Below are 18,642 nucleotides of genomic sequence, written 5' to 3' on the forward strand. Positions count from 1 at the left end.
TGCTACAAGATGTTCAGGTATGATGTTTAGTGAAATAAGAAGAAATTTGCTAATACTACAGGCTGTTCTTGAATGAAAGTAAGTGAAGGGAATACATTTCCTTATAGGCTATTAGGGTATAATAGTATGTAAAGACAAGAAATTTGGTTATAGTAAGGTTGTTGGGATATGATTATAAGTGAAGGGTAGCTGCCTGTAGAATAGGGAATATTGTCATGATGATAAGTGAAGGGTGGTCAGTCAGGCGTGATGTTAAGTGTGGAGAACATGCTTGTTTATAGGCTGCATAGGCTAGATGGTAAAGGAGGGATAAAGAAAGTTTGCTGTTTGCTGCTTCAGCTTAATGATATGTAAAGGGAAGAAATGTGCCTATAGGCCACTCGAGTGAGATGGTGAATATACAAAAAATTGTCCATATCTAATTTTTATGTAAAAGGCTCTTGATTCATAGTGGTAAGTAAAGGGAAGAAATTTGTTATATCAGCTTCTGGGCTTGATGGTAAACCAGGGCAATGTATCTTTTTGAACGCTTTTGGTTTAGCCCTTCTCCTCATCTCACCCCTACCCCTCCACAGAGATGCACATAACCCCTAACATTGTCAAAAAGTAACATATAACCATACAGTGATATGAGGTGCAGACACCAGTGTCCAGTGGATACACATCTAGTTTTTAGCTCGACTATTCAAAGAATAGTCTAGCTGTTCTACTCACCCTGGCGTCGGCGTTGGCGTCGGTGTCGGCGTCGGCGTCACACCTTGGTTAAGTTTTTGCATGCAAGTACATACAGCCATCATTTAAAGGCATATAGCTTTAAAACTTATTTATTCGTTTTCTAGGTCAATTACCAACCTCAATGGGTCAAGTTCCATTACTCTGACATGTATTTTGAGCAAATTATGCCCCCTTTTGAACTTAGAAAATTCTGGTTAAAGTTTTACATGCAAGTTACTATCTCCAAAACTAATGCAGATATTGAATTGAAACTTAACATGTGTCTTCGGGGTTATAAAACTAGTTGATATCAGCAAGTCCCATAACTCTGACCTCCATTTTGGCCAAATTATGCCCCCTTTTGGACTTAGAAAATTCTGGTTAAGTTTTTGCATGCAAGTACGTACAGCCATCATTTAAGGGCATATAGCTTTGAAACTTATTTATTCTTTTTCTATGTCAATTACCAACCTCACTGGGTCAAGTTCCATAACTCTGACATGTATTTTGAGCAAATTATGCCCCCTTTTGGACTTAGAAAATTCTGGTTAAGTTTTACATGCAAGTTACTATCTCCAAAACTAATGCAGATATTGAATTGAAACTTCACATGTGTCTTTGGGGTTATAAAACTAGTTGATATCAGCAAGTCCCATAACTCTGACCTTCATTTTGGCCAAATTATGCCCCCTTTTGGACATAGAAAATTCTGGTTAAAGTTTTGCATGCAAGTACATACAGCCATCATTTAAGGGCATATAGCTTTGAAACTTATTTATTCTTTTTCTAGGTCAATTACCAACCTCACTGGGTCAAGTTCCATAACTCTGACATGTATTTTGAGCAAATTATGCCCCCTTTTGGACTTAGAAAATTCTGGTTAAAGTTTTACTTGCAAGTTACTATCTCCAAAACTAATGCAGAAATTGAATTGAAACTTCACATGTGTCTTTGGGGTTATAAAACTAGTTGATATCAGCAAGTCCCATAACTCTGACCTTCATTTTGGCCAAATTATGCCCCCTTTTTGACTTAGAAAATTCTGGTTAAAGTTTTGCATGCAAGTACATACAGCTATTACTAAAAGGCATATAGGTTTTAAACTTATTTATTCTTTTTCTAGGTCAATTACCAACCTCAGCTTGGCTGTCTTATGGACAGCTCTTGTTATTCATGGGTAAAATGTTCAGATAAACATTTGTTTTTGTATCCCCCGACAACAAAGTTGTAAGGGGGTTACACTGGTTTCAGGTTGTCCGTCTGTCCATCTGTCTGTCCGTCCGTCGATAGACACAATCTTGTGCACACCATCTCTCATCCCCTTGACATAATTTAATGAAACTTCACACAAGTGATCAGTAACAACAGTAGTTGTGCATGGGGCATGTTAGGTCCTTTCAGAAAAAAAAATGCAGAGTTACGGGACTTTGTTTTTTGTTACTATACTATATACATAGACACAGTCTTGTGCACACCATCTCTCCTCATCCCCTTCACACAGTTTAATGAAACTTCACACAAGTGATCAGTAACAACAGTAGTTGTGCATGGGGCATGTAAGGTTCTTTCAGAAAAAAAAATAATTGCAGAGTTACGGGACTTAGTTTTTTGTTACTATACTATATACACAGACACAATCTTGTGCGCACCATCTCTTCTCATCCCCTTGACACAATTTAATGAACCTTCACACAAGTGATCAGTAATAACAGTAGTTGTGCATGGGGCATGTTAGGTTCTTTCAGAAAAAAAATTGCAGAGTTACGGGACTTTGTTTCTTGTTACTATACTATATACATAGACACAATCTTGTGTGCACCATCTCTCCTCATCCCCTTGACACAATTTAATGAAACTTCACACAAGTGATTGGTAACAACAGTAGTTGTGCATAGGGTATGTTAGGTTCTTTCAACAACAAAAATTGCAGAGTTATGGGACTTTGTTTCTTGTAAACATACTATGTACATAATGATACAGTCTGCATATGCAATCTTGTGCACGCCTAATCTTCCAAACACTTGCACACAATTTAATGAAACTTCAAACAAGTGATCAGTACCAACCCTAGTTGTGCATGGTGCATGTTACGTTCTTTTAGATAAATATTCTGCATAGTTATGGGACTTTGTTTTTATGCCCCCGAAGGGAGGCATATAGTTTTTGAACCGTCTGTCGGTCTGTCAGTCTGTCGGTCTGTCCCCAATTTTCGTGTCCGGTCCATATCTTTGTCATCGATGGATGGATTTTCAAATAACTTGGCATGAATGTGTACCACAGTAAGACGACATGCAGTGCGCAAGACCCAGGTCCGTAGCTCAAAGGTCAAGGTCACACTTAGACGTTAAAGGATAGTGCATTGATGGGCGTGTCCGGTCCATATCTTTGTCATCGATGGATGGATTTTCAAATAACTTGGCATGAATGTGTACCACAGTAAGACGACGTGCAGTGCGCAAGACCCAGGTCCGTAGCTCAAAGGTCAAGGTCACACTTAGACGTTAAAGGATAATGCATTGATGGGCGTGTCCGGTCCATATCTTTGTCAACGATGGATGGATTTTCAAATAACTTGGCATGAATGTGTACCACAGTAAGACGACTTGCATTGCGCAAGACCCAGGTCCGTAGCTCAAAGGTCAAGGTCACACTTAGACGTTAAAGGATAGTGCATTGATGGGCGTGTCCGGTCCATATCTTTGTCATCGATGGATGGATTTTCAAATAACTTGGCATGAATGTGTACCACAGTAAGACGACATATCCTGCGCAAGACCTAGGTTCGTAGCTCAAAGGTCAAGGTCACACTTAGATGTTAAAGGATAGTGCATTGATGGGCGTGTCCGGTCCATATCTTTGTCATAGATGGATGGATTTTCAAATAACTTGGCATGAATGTGTACCACAATAAGACGACGTGTCACACGCAAGACCCAGGTCCGTAGCTCAAAGGTCAAGGTCACACTTAGACGTTAAAGATAATTTTTCATGATAGTGCATTGATGGGCATGTCCGGTCCATATCTTTGTCATTCATGCATGGATTTTAAAATAAATATGCATGAATGTGTGACACAGTAAGACGATGTGTCGCGCGCAAGACCCAGCTCCGTAGGTCAAAGGTCCTAAACTCTAACATCGGCCATAACTATTCATTCAAAGTGCCATCGGGAGCATGTGTCATCCTACGGAGACAGCTCTTGTTTGTTACTATACTGTATACATACAGTCAACATAATTATGCAATCTTGTGTGCGTCAGATTGCAATGTACTGTGTCAGTACATGCGGGGTGTACATTCATCACCTTTAGTGATAGTTCTAGTTATTTTCAGGTAGATTGTAAACTCTATAAGATATTTACATTTCTTAATTGCAATTCTCTAGTGTATTCTCTTTTGCAAAGCTATATTTCTTCTTTATTTCCTTTTAAAATATATCCGTATGACTGATAACATTTTGTGTCCTATTGCAGGCAATGCATTGGTAGACTTAATGCAAAAACCGTGCGAGGATCCTCCAAAAGTTGGAACTAGAGTTCTCTGCAGACACCCATTCCAGGTAAAATATAAACATATTATTGGTGCCCTCGGATTATGAAATACTGCTCGAAGGGGCACTTGCCTTCATCCTCTACTAGCAAAAGCTGGAAAATAGCCATATAACCTATAATTGTGCGGATGTAATATTAAAACCAACAAAACAAAAAAAAAGAAAATATGGCATATGGTGACAACAGTCGAACTTCGTTAACTCAAACTTGACGGGACTGGCAAAATTTGTTCGAGTTATTGAACAAAATTCATTATACAGGGATTCTTCTGTGACCGGGCGATAAGTTCGAGAGAAGGGTGGTGTACAAATTATCTGACTTCGAGTTAACGAAGTTTGACTGTATTTCCAAATAGATTATGTATGTCATATTGTAGGTCACTTCTTCTAGGTCTTTTGTACTGATTCGTTTTAGGTAAAAATGAAACAAAGTTATAACTTCTATTAATTTCTCTCCACACATTATTCCTGATTGCATTTAGGGTATGAGAGAAGAGACCAGTTTCCCTGCTAATTCTGAGTGCCAGGCAAAGGAGCTACTGGTACTGTTTTTCATGTTTTTGGTATCAGTGATGCAGCCCGAGATCGAACCCATAACCCACATTAGGTGCAGACACTCCCATTATACTATACATACTCTATACATCGTCCATTTTCATGATATACTTTACTTATATAAATATTACCCGGACATTCACCTCCTCCAGTTATGAAATATTACATTGTGGGTGACCTTTTCATGGAATAATGTAAATTTTGCATTGGTGATCACCACCAGGACAGAGATCACCAGTTCAAAATAAAAGTGAAGATAAAGGAATATACAGTACAAGGAATTAAATGAAACTGTACTTATTAGTAGCTTTTCGGTTAAGATTGTACAAGGCCAAAAGGGTTGTCATTTCACAACTAGAGAAGTTTCCAGTCAATGAGAAAAGAGCCATTTGGATGAATAATTATTTCTTTAAAATGATTAACAGTTTGAACAACTGGTTTTGATAGAAAGTTTACAACCCTTTTTTCACATATGAAGAGAGAATGTAGGTTTCATTTTAAAAAGAATTTATTATAATCAGTATTTTTTGTTACAGGAATCTAAGAGAGCCTATGTTATTCCTGCAGATGTGCAATGTTTACACAGGGAGTACTGGAAAAATGGACAAGTACGTAACTACAAGTGACCATGTTCTGTAATAATTGCTGGGCTCAATTTTCAAAATTGAGGAAGGATATTTATTTTTAAGTTAATAGCAGAGCTACCGGCGCCGCAAAGCGGCACCGACTGCGTCACATTACAGTTAAACGTATGAACAAGAAAACGAATAGAGAGATCTAACTGTGTATACTATCGAGTTGAAAATTCGTGGTACTTTTTTGGAATCAGTGTTGTTCGGATTTTTTCATGTGCTCAATGCACATAGTAATTAATCAGTAAAGACGTCAGTAGACGCTTACTGCTTACGGTTGACGAAAAGCGTCTCGCTTACTGCTTTGAATATTGTATAAAAATGTAAATGCGTGCTTGATAATAAAAAATTAGAGCTAAATACTTTTTCCATGAAGAAAAAAGAAATAAAATACAATATTTTCATCTTGAAACGACTTTCGTCACGCTGCCATTACCGAACTTTATTATATATACTTGTGTTTGACATGATGACGTCATAACTCCACAGTGGTGTAGTGGTTAGTGAGTTCGCATTGAAAACCAGAGGTCGTGAGTTCGAACCTCACCTGGACCAGATTTTTTTTTCAATTCCTTTTTTTATTTCAGTTTTTCTTCTATTACTATGAGTTTCGAAAATATTGTATAACTAAAGTCATTCATGTGAAATTTAACAAGTGTTTAGTTTTGATGTCTGGTTCCAATGTAGTGCCTGTGCAGTAGTCAGTAGACATAACTTTAAAAACAAAAAACAGCTTTAGGATCAATTAGAAGTTCAGTAAATAAACAGGGTTCTTCGAGAATTTCGGCAAATACTGTTTTTCTCAGGTAAAATTCTGATCATTAACTTTTAAAAATTGCTAGTCTTTTGGGTTTAAAACAAGCTTTGTACAGTCATGTAAATGATTGTAATTTTCCCATACCAGGCTCTATTATAGCAGTATTTTTGACTGAAAGTTAGACACAATCATTCTTCCTTTCAGAAAGAACCAAAATTTGACAATAATGACATTTAAAAGAATTACAATAGTCATTTCCAGGATTACGTAAATTCTAATTTCTGTTAACTTTGGAATTGAAACATTAACATTTTACATTAAGTCCTTATTGCCAAACATTCACACGCAAAGAGACAGAATTCCTTCGGCTACTGGCCTAATGAGATTCTGTTAGGTTTGAAGCTTTTCAATTTGAAGGAGTTATCATTTGTGACTGGTTTCCAGTATGATAATAATTTATGTAAAATTGTTGATGCAGTACGTTTTAATAAGAATGACAGAACTTATTCAGATACGTTTTCTTCATTATCTTGGTGCAGATTTTAATCTATATCGAACTTTCTTTTAATTATATACAGAATATCTTTCGAGTATTTCACACGTCAAGAATTAAATTTGATGCAGTCTAAAACATGCATTCAGAAATCATGAATTATACTTAATATTCTAATAGATCTAATAGAACATAAACTTCCTAAACAAATCCATAATTCCAGACAATTCCAACACCACTCCTTTAATTATAAAGGGGCACTGTGATTTTTCAAGGGAGCTCTGCCTTTTAGGTAGCACCTAATTTCATATTATCGTAAATCAAAAGTGAAAAACAAAGTAATTTGAGCCACACCATGATGAAAATCAACATATGCGTTTGCGACCAGCGTGGATCCAGACGAGCCTGAGCATTTGCATAGTTTGGTCAGAATCCATACTGTTCACTTTCAAAGCCTATTGCAATTAGAGAAAACATCAGCAAACAGCATGGATCCTGACGAGACTGCGCTGATGAGCAGGCTGGTCTGGCTGGATCCATGCTGGTCACAAATGCACTATGTTGGTTTTCTCATGGCGTGGGTCATTTGACGAGATACATGCATATTGAAGAAACACTTGAGAAAGGGGTAAAAGCTTGGTAAATTTTCACAAAGGAACAGTCACAGAGACAGAAAAAAATATGGTTTAGTTAAAGAATATATTGAGTAAAGATAACTGGTAATTTTAGAGCTGAATCATTTATCATGTAAAAAAAAAAATATGTATGATTGGATTTTAGGTTCAAGAGACGTTACCTCCATTGAATGATCTGAGGAACAAAGCCATATCATCTATAAAGTCGTTGAGACAGGATCATAAAAGGGCACTGAACCCAACACCATATAAGGTAAAATAGTTGTTTCACATTTTTTTGATGTTTTTTTATTGCTTTTTAAGCCGAGTTTAGAAAGTGTAACATTTTAGTGAGTTTTGCTTAGAGAATAGATCTATATCATTTGTCTTAAATTGAGGGCTGACTGAAAAACTGTTGTATTAGGTATTGTTGTAATATGAAAATTTCATTAACTTAAAGACTGTAATTGTCTGAATTATGACTCTGCAAACTGCGATTGAAATACATACAGTGAAACACCGCTCGCTCGAGGTCGCAAGGGAACGAGCAAAATGCTCGAGTTATCCATGGTTTCGAGCGACCCGAACATTGACCAACGTAAGAAGAAGATTGAAGTTTGTTTTACCAATTGTCATCAAGACCATTTGCAGAGGAAACGGTGATGCGTAATAATAACACACTCATGACATTTTCAAAAAACGTATTACAAACGTTATTTATGATAGATCGTAAATGGCACATGTAAAGAAACAGCTAAGAGATTTTTTTTTTATTTGAAATACTGTAATCGAATACGCAATTTTCTTCTTAAGATCCCATAATCATCGTCTCAATTTTATGAAAAGGCTGTCTTAGTTCTTTTATTTGCATGCACACTCTCCAGACGGCACTATGCGGCATCGCCAGATACTCTTCATTTTTGGTTGATAGTCCTTAAAAGTTCTTGTGCCCCATTTGGTTTAAGCCAATAAGGGGCAAGCGAGAAAGAAGGCATACAGTGTTTATATTATATAATTTTCAGTTTATTTGTCCCGGGTCTTTGTTATTCCTTTTGTGTTTGTGTAACCATCTTCAGAAGTCCCTGATTTGTAGGTTATGAAGCGCTCGTTGTGTTGGAGGAAGCATGAGCTTTTGTCGAGCTTTTGTCTGTAGAAGCCTTTAAATTGCCTCTGAAACATACAAAGCCTCCAAGCAGTATCACAGAACATATATTTAGCAAATACATAGCAATTATTGTTTGTATAATGTTTTTAATTATGCATATATGAATATAGACCAACTGTATTACAATAGGTTTTTTAAAAAAGGGGGTGTGGTGGGTGGGGAATTGTTTTTTCTGGCAGTCTTGGAGAGGAAGCTGTGATGCATTGTGGGAAAGTATCCCACAATGCAATTACCTTTTGACCATGTGACCAAATCTATTTTTAGGTTCTCTGGAATCTATTTATAGATTCCTGAGAATTTCTATTATTAGCAATATCCAAGCTGACTGACCAAAATAAACATTGAATACAGTTTATTTCTGTATTCTGCTTTATTTTAGGATGGCGTCAGCAATAACTTATTAAACAACAAACGACTGAAGTTTCGATTAATTAGATTTATTTGTAATATGTATGGCATAATTTGGCCGCAACTAGTATCCGCTTGGTTTGAACCAATACGGATTAAGAGAAATCTCAGCCCCTGGAAGGCAGATGCAAACATAAACCAGGAACCAATACTGTTATTTGGATATTTGTGATTAACCGACAGTCAGCAAGCATTTAGCAACCAATACCAAGTAGCAACCAATATTTGCAACCAATATTAAGTATTAATTTTGATTTTTGTAATTAACTGACGGTCAGCAAGCATTTAGTAACCAATACCAAGTAGCAACCAATATTTGCAACCAATAAAACCAAGTAGCAACCAATATTTGCAACCAATAAAATGATAGTGTACTTTTCGACAGATACGTTAGTTTATTTAGAGATTAAGTCTCTTGAAAAATATTAGGAGGGTACGCAGGTGAGTGAACAATGGTACGGACAATCACCCTGCCTCCTAATTCTAAAGCAACCAGCAACCATATAGCAACCAAGCAATTTTACCGGCAATGCAACCGGGCAATGCAACCAAGTAACTTGTTTTATTAATTAAGTAATAAAATTGCTAGAATTAAGAAGCTTTTCTTGGTGCTGGTTTATTCCAGTCGCCAAGAAGTTAGCTATACTATTAACGAGTTATAATGTCTGTCTTCCAGGAGGCTGAAATTTCCCTAGAATTTCCGCCACAGAAATATTTGAACCAAATATTTTCCCCAAATTCTAGGGTGTATTTTTGTATCAGTGATATGTTATTGTAGTTGTAAGTGAATGAAATTTTTTAAAGTCTGAATGTACAGAAGGTTGCCATGCTGGGACAGATGAACGCCATCAGAACTAAAAAGCTCTTGCATTGATTCATGGATTTTGAAGGAAAGTGATCTACCATTTTGTGTGTCTCTGAGTAATTGGCGAGCATGCCTGTTTATTCGCCTGGTTTTTGTGTTGAGGAGCTTGATACTATCTGAAATGTTGTCTCTCCATGATAGTCTTGGAAGAATGTCACACCATACTATTTTTGAATTTTCAAATACTTGGCATATATATTTTAAGTCTTTTGTCAATAAGTCGAAAAAGTCTTTTTGTTTTGTGTTTGCCATGCTGTTGCCACCCAGATGCAGGAGTATTAGGGAAGGTCTTTTACGGAAGATCATCTGGTATTGGATGGTTCGAGGGACATCCTCCCATTTCATTCCAGACAACCCCATCCAAATTACTGAATAATGGCTTTGGCCCAGGTTGACATCATTTTGTTGATCAGCAAATGATTCGGCCCTGTTTACGATTGAATCGCCAATTATCCAGATCTCTGAAATCAGAAATATTTATCTAGGTTTTTTTTTTTTTTTTCATCTGCATCTAGGTGGTAAAGCATTATATTTTTGGATGGCTGATGTATTTTAATGAGTGCCTATTTTCTGATATATCTCATATAAGCATCGGAATTCCAGCGGCCCTTCTTTTTGATATCTTCTGACGAGAAGCCAGCTATGGAAAGATCTGTAGCTCTGCCTATTCTGAAGGAGTGAGTTTTATAGTGATGGCTGGAGAGGCCAATATGGTTAATGCATTTTGAGAGGACTGCTGAAAACTGGTACCTAGTCAGTGGTTTTTTATCCAGATGGCATAAAAAATTGCCAGGGTGTGAAGGTCTGAGCATTAAGAATTCTGAGATTGTGGTTATACAGCATATTGTTTGATTTTTTGATTTGGGGATCTGTAGCTGAATTGGCCTGCCAGTTTGGTTTGTTTATGACTGCCTTATTGTTAGATAAATACATGTGCTAGATACTGAAACATCTGACATTTTGAGTGGCCTGTCTGTTAGTGTTTGGGAAGTGTATGTAAGCTCGCTGATTCTAAGCAGTCCGAAGTATGCAAGACAGTATGCTACTTTAAAAAGTTTGGCCTCATAGTTGTTATGACAGATCTGTGGTAGTACATGGCATATTTTTTCCAAAAGTTGTTTGCGGATAGGGAGTCGTGAGTCAGTGTGTTTTCTAGTACGTCTGCATCCCACTAATAGCTTCCTAACAACAAATTCTTCTGTTGGATCTTTTAAACTATTAGATTTATGAATAAAACTGATTCCCGAGCAATAAGAGGCCAGGGTGGCGGGTGATAACCCTTTATCATAGCAACATGCGAGAAAGAGAACAATGTGGTTTGTCGGAGCTGGCCAATAATTTGTTAAGCTATAGTCTGATCGGAATTTATCAAATGTTGTAATTGCATTTTTGTATGCTATCTGTGTATTTTCGGCTAAGCTGGCCTTTAGCAACTGCTGTGCTCTGTTTCGAAGACCTTCCAAAGATGTTCTGGGATCTGCTCTGGTGCGTCCTGTGCTAGTGGGGGGAGGTTTCTGAACCTTTCCATCTGAAAGCGAGAAAGACTATCAGTAATTGAATTTGATATGCCAGGGATGTGCTTAGCCTTAACTACCAAATTCAGCTGGAGGCATTTAAGGGTAAAAGCTCTAAGCAGTACCATTACAGTGTCTGATTTGGAGGTTGATGAATTGATAGCGTGGACCACTGCCATATTATCACAGTGGAATAGGACATTCTTATTCTGAAGGTCTTCTCCCCAAATGTGAATGGCAACGAGGATTGGGAAAAACTCTAGCATGCAGATATTGTTAGTAAGGCCATTTGTTTGCCACTCATTTGGCCACTGAGCACATGTCCATCTTCCAGCAAAGTAGAGGCCAAAGCCGGAACTTGCAGCACTGTCGGAAAATAGTTCTACGTCAACATTTGTAAGCCAGAACCTGTCATGGAACAAAGAGATGCCGTTAAAGTCTTTGAAAAAAGCAGTCCACATTTCCAAGTCTGCCCGAATATTCTTTGAGATACGAATATGGTGATGGGGGCGTGTCAGACCACAAGTAGAGTTTATAAGGCGTCTAATAAAAGTTCTGCCAGGGATAATTGCTCTACATGCGAACTGTAGGCTACCTATCAGAGATTGCATGTTTCTGAGAACCACCTTTTTCTTCTGTAAAACCTCTTTGATCTGTTGTGTTATTTCTGCAACTTTTGATAGAGGCATTCGCACAACCATTTGTTCTGAGTCCAGTTCTAGGCCAAGAAAGACTAAAACTGTTGTTGGGCCCTCAGTTTTGTCGGCTGCTATTGGGACGCCGAGGTCATTCATGCATATTTCAAAATGGTGCATAATATTTCTGCAATGATTTGTTCCTTTTGAGCCTCCAAAAAGGAAATCATCAAGGTAGTGGAGTATTTCGCCAGTACTTGATCTTTTGCGAACTGCAAATTCAAGGAATGTGGAAAACTTTTCAAAGGTTGCTGGGCTAATAGAACAGCCAAAGGGGAGGCATTTATCAAAGTAATATTTTCCATCAAAGAAAAATCCTAGTTGGTCGAAATCTTTTGCTGCTACAGGTAGGAGCCTGAATGCTGATTTGATATCGGATTTTGCAAGTAGGCAGCCTTTCCCAAGCTTTTGTACCATAGTGACAGCCTGGTCGAAACTAGTATACTGCACTGAGCAGAGTTTTGGGTCAATGAAATCATTAACTGATTCGCTTTCTGGGTAAGAAAGATGATGTATTAACCTGTACTCATTAGAATGTTTTTTCTGTACAAGGCCAATAGGTGAAACCCTTAGCGTTGGCATTGGGGGATATTCGAATGGACCTCCAAGCCTGCCTTCAGAGAGCTCTTTTTGAATTTTTTCTTTAGCAATTTCGGGATGCATTTTGGCAGATTTAAGGTTTTTTGACATGGTAAATTTCCGTGGGCCTGTATAGTGGAGTGGGAATCCATATTTAAAACCGTGCAAAATTTCATGCTTTTCTTTTGATGGATAAAATGCTAATTCTTTCTCCAAATTTATTATTTTGATAGGTGTTTTTGCCAGATGGAAAATATTGTCAGGATTTATCTGCAGATGATTAGAATCTACGCCAGGCCCTTGTGTTAGATCCATATCCCCTTCTTTGGAACCGTTGGCCTCGAAAAATTCTGGGGCTTGGATTGGATTGCTGAGAAGTTTGACCCTGAATAATAGGGCAGTTTACTTTGGCGTGTGTTTGGGAATAGCATGCAGAGCAGGCATGTTTGAATTTGCAAGGGTTCCAAGAACAATGGCCAGCATTGAACTGGTTGCAAGGGAAAGTGGAAGTACTTTGTTTTTGGTCAGGCAGTGATGCTACTGATGAATGCTGAACATTTTTAAAGCTTGCTGTGGACATTATACGGAGCCATAGCTCGGAATTGAGTGTGCCCCAGGACTGGCGTGTGGCTTGATTAGCCTGCCGGAGCCGAAATTGCTCGTCATAAGTTTTCCAGGCATTGGACTGAAAGTGTTTCCCAGCATCCCTAATGACGGACATATATTTTAGCAGTTCTGTGCTCTTTTCAGGATATTTGGAAGTAATTATACTAGCAAAAATAATAAAAGCATCAGTCCATTCCTCGATGCTCCGAACTGTCTGTCTTGAAGTTTGAGGCCTTGTTTCTATGCCCCCTTTATTATTAAGATGGAGGGAATGACTGGAGCACATCTCAGACAGCTCAGTGCTGCCTTTCAATAATATTGCTAGATTAACATATTGAAATCCAGGATTTTGTCTTTAAGAGGTTGTGGGACGTGTGCTGCAATTTCATCCCCACCACACCTGATTGCTTCTAATTCAGGCAAATTATCTTGAGCCTGGGCTATATTTTGAAAAATACTATCAAAGTGAATTATGCCAGAAGGCCTAAAATTATTACCATCCTTGGAGCTTTCTGCCTCATGTTCTAGTGATAGGATCTCGAATGGTGATTTTGGCCTCTTTTCTTGATTGCTGGTAGAATCTTCTGCATCTTCCTCAGCTGGAGCTGTGTGGGGCCTCTTCTGTGGTCTCTTTCCTTTTCCCCTACCAGGCATTTTTTCAGATTTCTTGGATTTTTAAATTTTGTTATCAACTAGTGGAATTGTTTTTTCTGGCAGTCTTGGAGAGGAAGCTGTGATGCATTGTGGGAAAGTATCCCACAATGCAATTACCTTTTGACCATGTGACCAAATCTATTTTTAGGTTCTCTGGAATCTATTTATAGATTCCTGAGAATTTCTATTATTAGCAATATCCAAGCTGACTGACCAAAATAAACATTGAATACAGTTTATTTCTGTATTCTGCTTTATTTGCATGCACACAACTGTTGATTAAAATATTAAGATCTCATAATTATCTTCTCGATCCGCGCGCAGAAAAAAGTAATAATTAATTACAATTTTGATCAATAAAACTTTTCTTCCACCTTTCTTCAATAATTAATCTCATTATCTGATCAAATATACCGACAAACAAACATTTAAGGTGGTCGGGGAATAGACCATTCAATTCTCACGACGTTCGAAAATTTTAAATTTACCGAAACATTCTGACCGCCGAAGGTGTGAAAAATTTTGACACCTCTGCTCGAGTTTGCCATAAGCAACAAAGAGTAAATTAATACACAGGGACCAGGTGTCATGCTCGAGCGATCAAGTTATCGATGCTCGGCCCAGCCGTGGTAATTTCACATAGAAAATAGAAGGAAATCGGCCGGGACCACATGAATTGCTCGAGCGAGCCCGGGTGCTCGAGTCATCGATGCTCGAGCGAACGGTGTTTCACTGTAACAAAATTCTTCTTTGAATCAAGCCATGCAAAAACTAAAATTTGGGCTTTGCCACCAGTATGAATCAAAGTCAGCCTGTGCATCCATGAAGTCTGATGTAGATTCATACTGTCAGTTTATTAGTTCCATACAAGTGCTGAAATGGATATGCACTGATGTGGATCTTTGCTGATAAAAGTCCTAACGACAGTCTTTTCACAAAGACGCTTATTATGTCTCCAACCACACAGTGGTGTGGGAGACACATTGATTTACTCCTGCCTGTGTGTCACAAAGCTTGTCCGCACTCTAAGTCGAACATTTCTCATCCGATCTTCACCAAACTTGAACAGAATGTGTTTGACCATAAGACCTCGGCCAAGTTCGATAACTAGCCAAATCCGCCCAGGCACTTTTGAATTATGGCCTTTGAATTACTGATTGAGTCCACTCGACCAAGCCGTCTAACTCGGGTCCATTCATCTAAGCCATCTAGAGAAACTAGACATTTTTAGCTCACATGTCACAAAGTGACAGTGTGAGCTTTTGTGATCACGCAGCGTCCGTCGTCCGTGCGTAAACTTTTGCTTGTGACCTCTCTAGAGATCACATTTTTCATGGGATCTTTATGAAAGTTGGTCAGAATGTTCATCTTGATGATATCTAAGTCAAGTTCGAAACTGGGTCACGTGCGGACAAAAACTAGGTCAGTAGGTCTAAAAATAGAAAAACCTTGTGACCTCTCTAGAGGCCATATTTTCAAAAGATCTTCATGAAAATTGGTCAGAATGTTAACCTTGATGATATCTAGGTCAAGTTCGAAACTGGGTCACGTGCCGTTAAAAACTAGGTCAGTAGGTCAAATAATAGAAAAACCTTGTGACCTCTCTAGAGGCCATATTTTTCATGGGATCTGTATGAAAGTTGGTCAGAATGTTCATCTTGATGATATCTAGGTCAAGTTCGAAACTGGGTCAGCTGCGGTCAAAAACTAGGTCATTAGGTCTAAAAATAGAAAAACCTTGTGACCTCTCTAGAGGTCATACTTTTGAATGGATCTTCATGAAAATTGGTCAGAATGTTCACCTTGATGATATCTAGGTCAGGTTCGAAACTGGGTCACGTGCCATCAATAACTAGGTCAGTAGGTCAAATAATAAAAAAACCTTGTGACCTCTGTAGAGGCCATATTTTTCATGGGATCTGTATGAAGGTTGATCAGAATGTTCATCTTGATGATATCTAGGCCAAGTTCGAAACTGGGTCAACTGTGGTTAAAACTAGGTCAGTAGGTCTAAAAATAGGAAAACCTTGTGACCTCTCTAGAGGCCATATTTTTCACAAGATGTTCATGAAAATTGGTCAGAATGTTCACCTTGATGATATCTAGATCAAGTTCGAAACTGGGTCATGTGCCTTCAAAAACTAGGTCAGTAGGTCAAATAATAGAAAAACCTTGTGACCTCTCTAGAGGCCATATTTTTCATGGGATCTGTATGAAAAGTGGTCTGAATGTTCATCTTGATGATATCTAGGTCAAGTTTGAAACTGGGTCAGCTGTGGTCAAAAACTAGGTCAGTAGGTCTAAAAATAGAAAAACCTTGTGACCTCTCTAGAGGCCATACTTTTGAATGGATCTTCAGGAAAATTGGTCAGAATGTTCATCTTGATGATATCTAGGTCAAGTTTGAAACTGGGTCACGTGCCATCAATAACTAGGTCAGTAGGTCAAATAATGAAAAAACATTGTGACCTCTCTAGAGGCCATATTTTTCATGGGATCTGTATGAAAGTTGGTCTGAATGTTCATCTTTATGATATCTAGGTCAGGTTTAAAACTGGGTCACATGAGCTCAAAAACTAGGTCACTATGTCAAATAATAGAAAAAAAACGACGTCATACTCAGTTCAAAACTGGGTCATGTTGGGACAGGTGAGCGATTCAGGACCATCATGGTCCTCTTGTTCATAGGTGCAGTTGTGGGAGACATGCGCTTTTCTCAAAAGCATCTCTAGTTTATGTGTACTTGTCCAAGTACCATATAAAAAATTTTAAAAATCTTTACTATTTTGTATGATCGCAACTATGCTCAGCAAGACATTATTTCATTGGCTTATTCATGTTGTAGGTATCTTTGAGTGCAGATCTGTACACCTTTATGCATAACCTGTGGTTGGAAAATGCACCAATAGGAGAGTTGTCGTAGAAACCGGGAGTGTTGTCAGGTTAACCAGTATGTAAATTATTTTTATGTACAATTCTTTATTTATCAGAAGTACAAAGTGCAATTATGAACTGTAAGACGGATGATAATAAGGTTTGTCTTAACTTAGCTTAGTTTGAATTTGGCCTGTGCCTTATTTTATTTAGTCCCCTACTGGTTGAAAACCAGTTTCGGGGACTATAGGAATGTGCTTTTCCGTCATTCCGTCTTTCTGTCATTCCGTCATTCCGTCCGTCCGCAATTTCGTGTCCGGTCCATAACTCTGTCATCCATGAAGGGATTTTAATATTACTTGGCACACATGTTCCCCATGATGAGACGACGTGTTATGCGCAAAACCTGGACCCCTAGCTTAAAGGTCAAGGTCACAATAGGAGGTCAAAGGTCAACAGGGCTTTTTTCCTGTCCGGTCCACAACTCTCCCATCCTTGAAGGGATTTTAGTATTACTTGGCACAAATGTTCCCCATGATGAGATGATGTGTCATGCGCAAATCCCGGACCCCTAGCTCAAAGGTCAAGGTCACAATTGGAGGTCAAAGGTCAACAGGGCTTTTTTCCTGTCCGGTCCATAACTCTCCCATCCATGAAGAGATTTTAATATTACTTGGCACAAATGTTCCCCATGAGGAGACGACGTGTTATGCGCAAAACCTGGACCCCTAGCTTAAAGGTCAAGGTCACAATTGGAGGTCAAAGGTCAACAAGGCTTTTTTCCTGTCCGGTCCATAACTCTCCCATCTATGAAGGGATTTTAATATTACTTGGCACAAATGTACCTCATAATAAGACGATGTGTCGTGCACAACTTTCAGACCACTAGCTCAAAGGTCAAGCTCACACTTAGCAGTCAAATGTTAACATAGCATGAACAGGGTCTGTTTCGTGTCCGGTCCATAACTCTGACATTCATTAAGGGATTTTAATATCACTTAGCACAAGTGTTCCCCATGATGAGACGACGTGTCATGCGCAAATCCTGGACCCCTAGCTCAAAGGTCAAGGTCACAATTGGGGGTCAAAGGTCAACAGAGTTTTTTTCCTGTCCCGTCCATAACTGCCATCCATGAAGGGATTTTAATATTACTTGGCACAAATGTTTCCCATGATGAGATGACGTGTCATGCACAACATCCAGTACCCTAGCTTAAAGGTCAAGGTCACACTTTGAGATCAAAGGTCAAGAGGATTTTTTTCCTGTCCGTTCTATAACTTTGTCATGCAAAACAGGATTTAGATATCAGTTGGCACAAATATTCCCCTGGATGAGGCAACATGTCATGCGCAAGAACCAGGTCCCTAGGTCTAAGGTCAAGGTCATATTTAGAGGTCAAAGGTCAAATTCAAGAATGACTTTGTACGGAACATTTCTTCTTCATGCATGGAGGGATTTTGATGTAACTTGGACCAAATGTTCACCACCATGAGGCACCCTTGTTTTTAGAATTACGTCCCTTTGTTGTTACTATAAATAGATTTTATTGTAACTTTTTTATTACTGGCGGTAGAGAAAAATCGGGACCACTTTTCTGTGGTACAGCATGCATGTTACATCCAATTTTTAGGTGTATTTTGACCTATCTCTACCTGGTAAAGAGTTTCTTGTGGACTTATATTATTATTATTTTTTTTTTAAAGATTAATTTCCCTTTGTTGTTACTAAAAATAACTTACATGATAACATTTTTATAATCAGCCAAAAAAATTCAATATGAAAACAACTGTGGGTTTTTATATATGCACATTTTAATCCAAGTATGTTGTTATAAGTACAATATTGTTTATACATCATTGACAGATATCAGTTCATTATGTTATACTGCAGTAGAAAAAATTAGGTGCCTTCCAGTAGGGGACTTTGTATTGCATGGCAATACTTCATTCACTTGTTCATTAAGCCT

The 18,642-nt window shown here is 38.3% G+C and overlaps 1 protein-coding gene across 1 annotated transcript in view; it reads left to right on the top strand.

Annotated features, from left to right (window-relative positions):
* Positions 1 to 18,642, top strand: part of LOC123539669 (nicotinate phosphoribosyltransferase-like) — a 41,483-nt gene that overhangs the window by 12,795 nt on the left and 10,046 nt on the right. The window contains exons 8-11 of the mRNA XM_053525907.1: positions 4,188 to 4,273; positions 5,356 to 5,427; positions 7,482 to 7,589; positions 16,647 to 16,751. Coding sequence (XP_053381882.1) covers positions 4,188 to 4,273; positions 5,356 to 5,427; positions 7,482 to 7,589; positions 16,647 to 16,724 — 344 coding nt within the window. The 3' untranslated portion in view covers positions 16,725 to 16,751. The remainder of the gene's footprint in view (positions 1 to 4,187; positions 4,274 to 5,355; positions 5,428 to 7,481; positions 7,590 to 16,646; positions 16,752 to 18,642) is intronic.

This window comes from Mercenaria mercenaria, chromosome 16, assembly GCF_021730395.1.
Source record: "Mercenaria mercenaria strain notata chromosome 16, MADL_Memer_1, whole genome shotgun sequence".
NCBI lineage: Eukaryota > Metazoa > Mollusca > Bivalvia > Venerida > Veneridae > Mercenaria > Mercenaria mercenaria.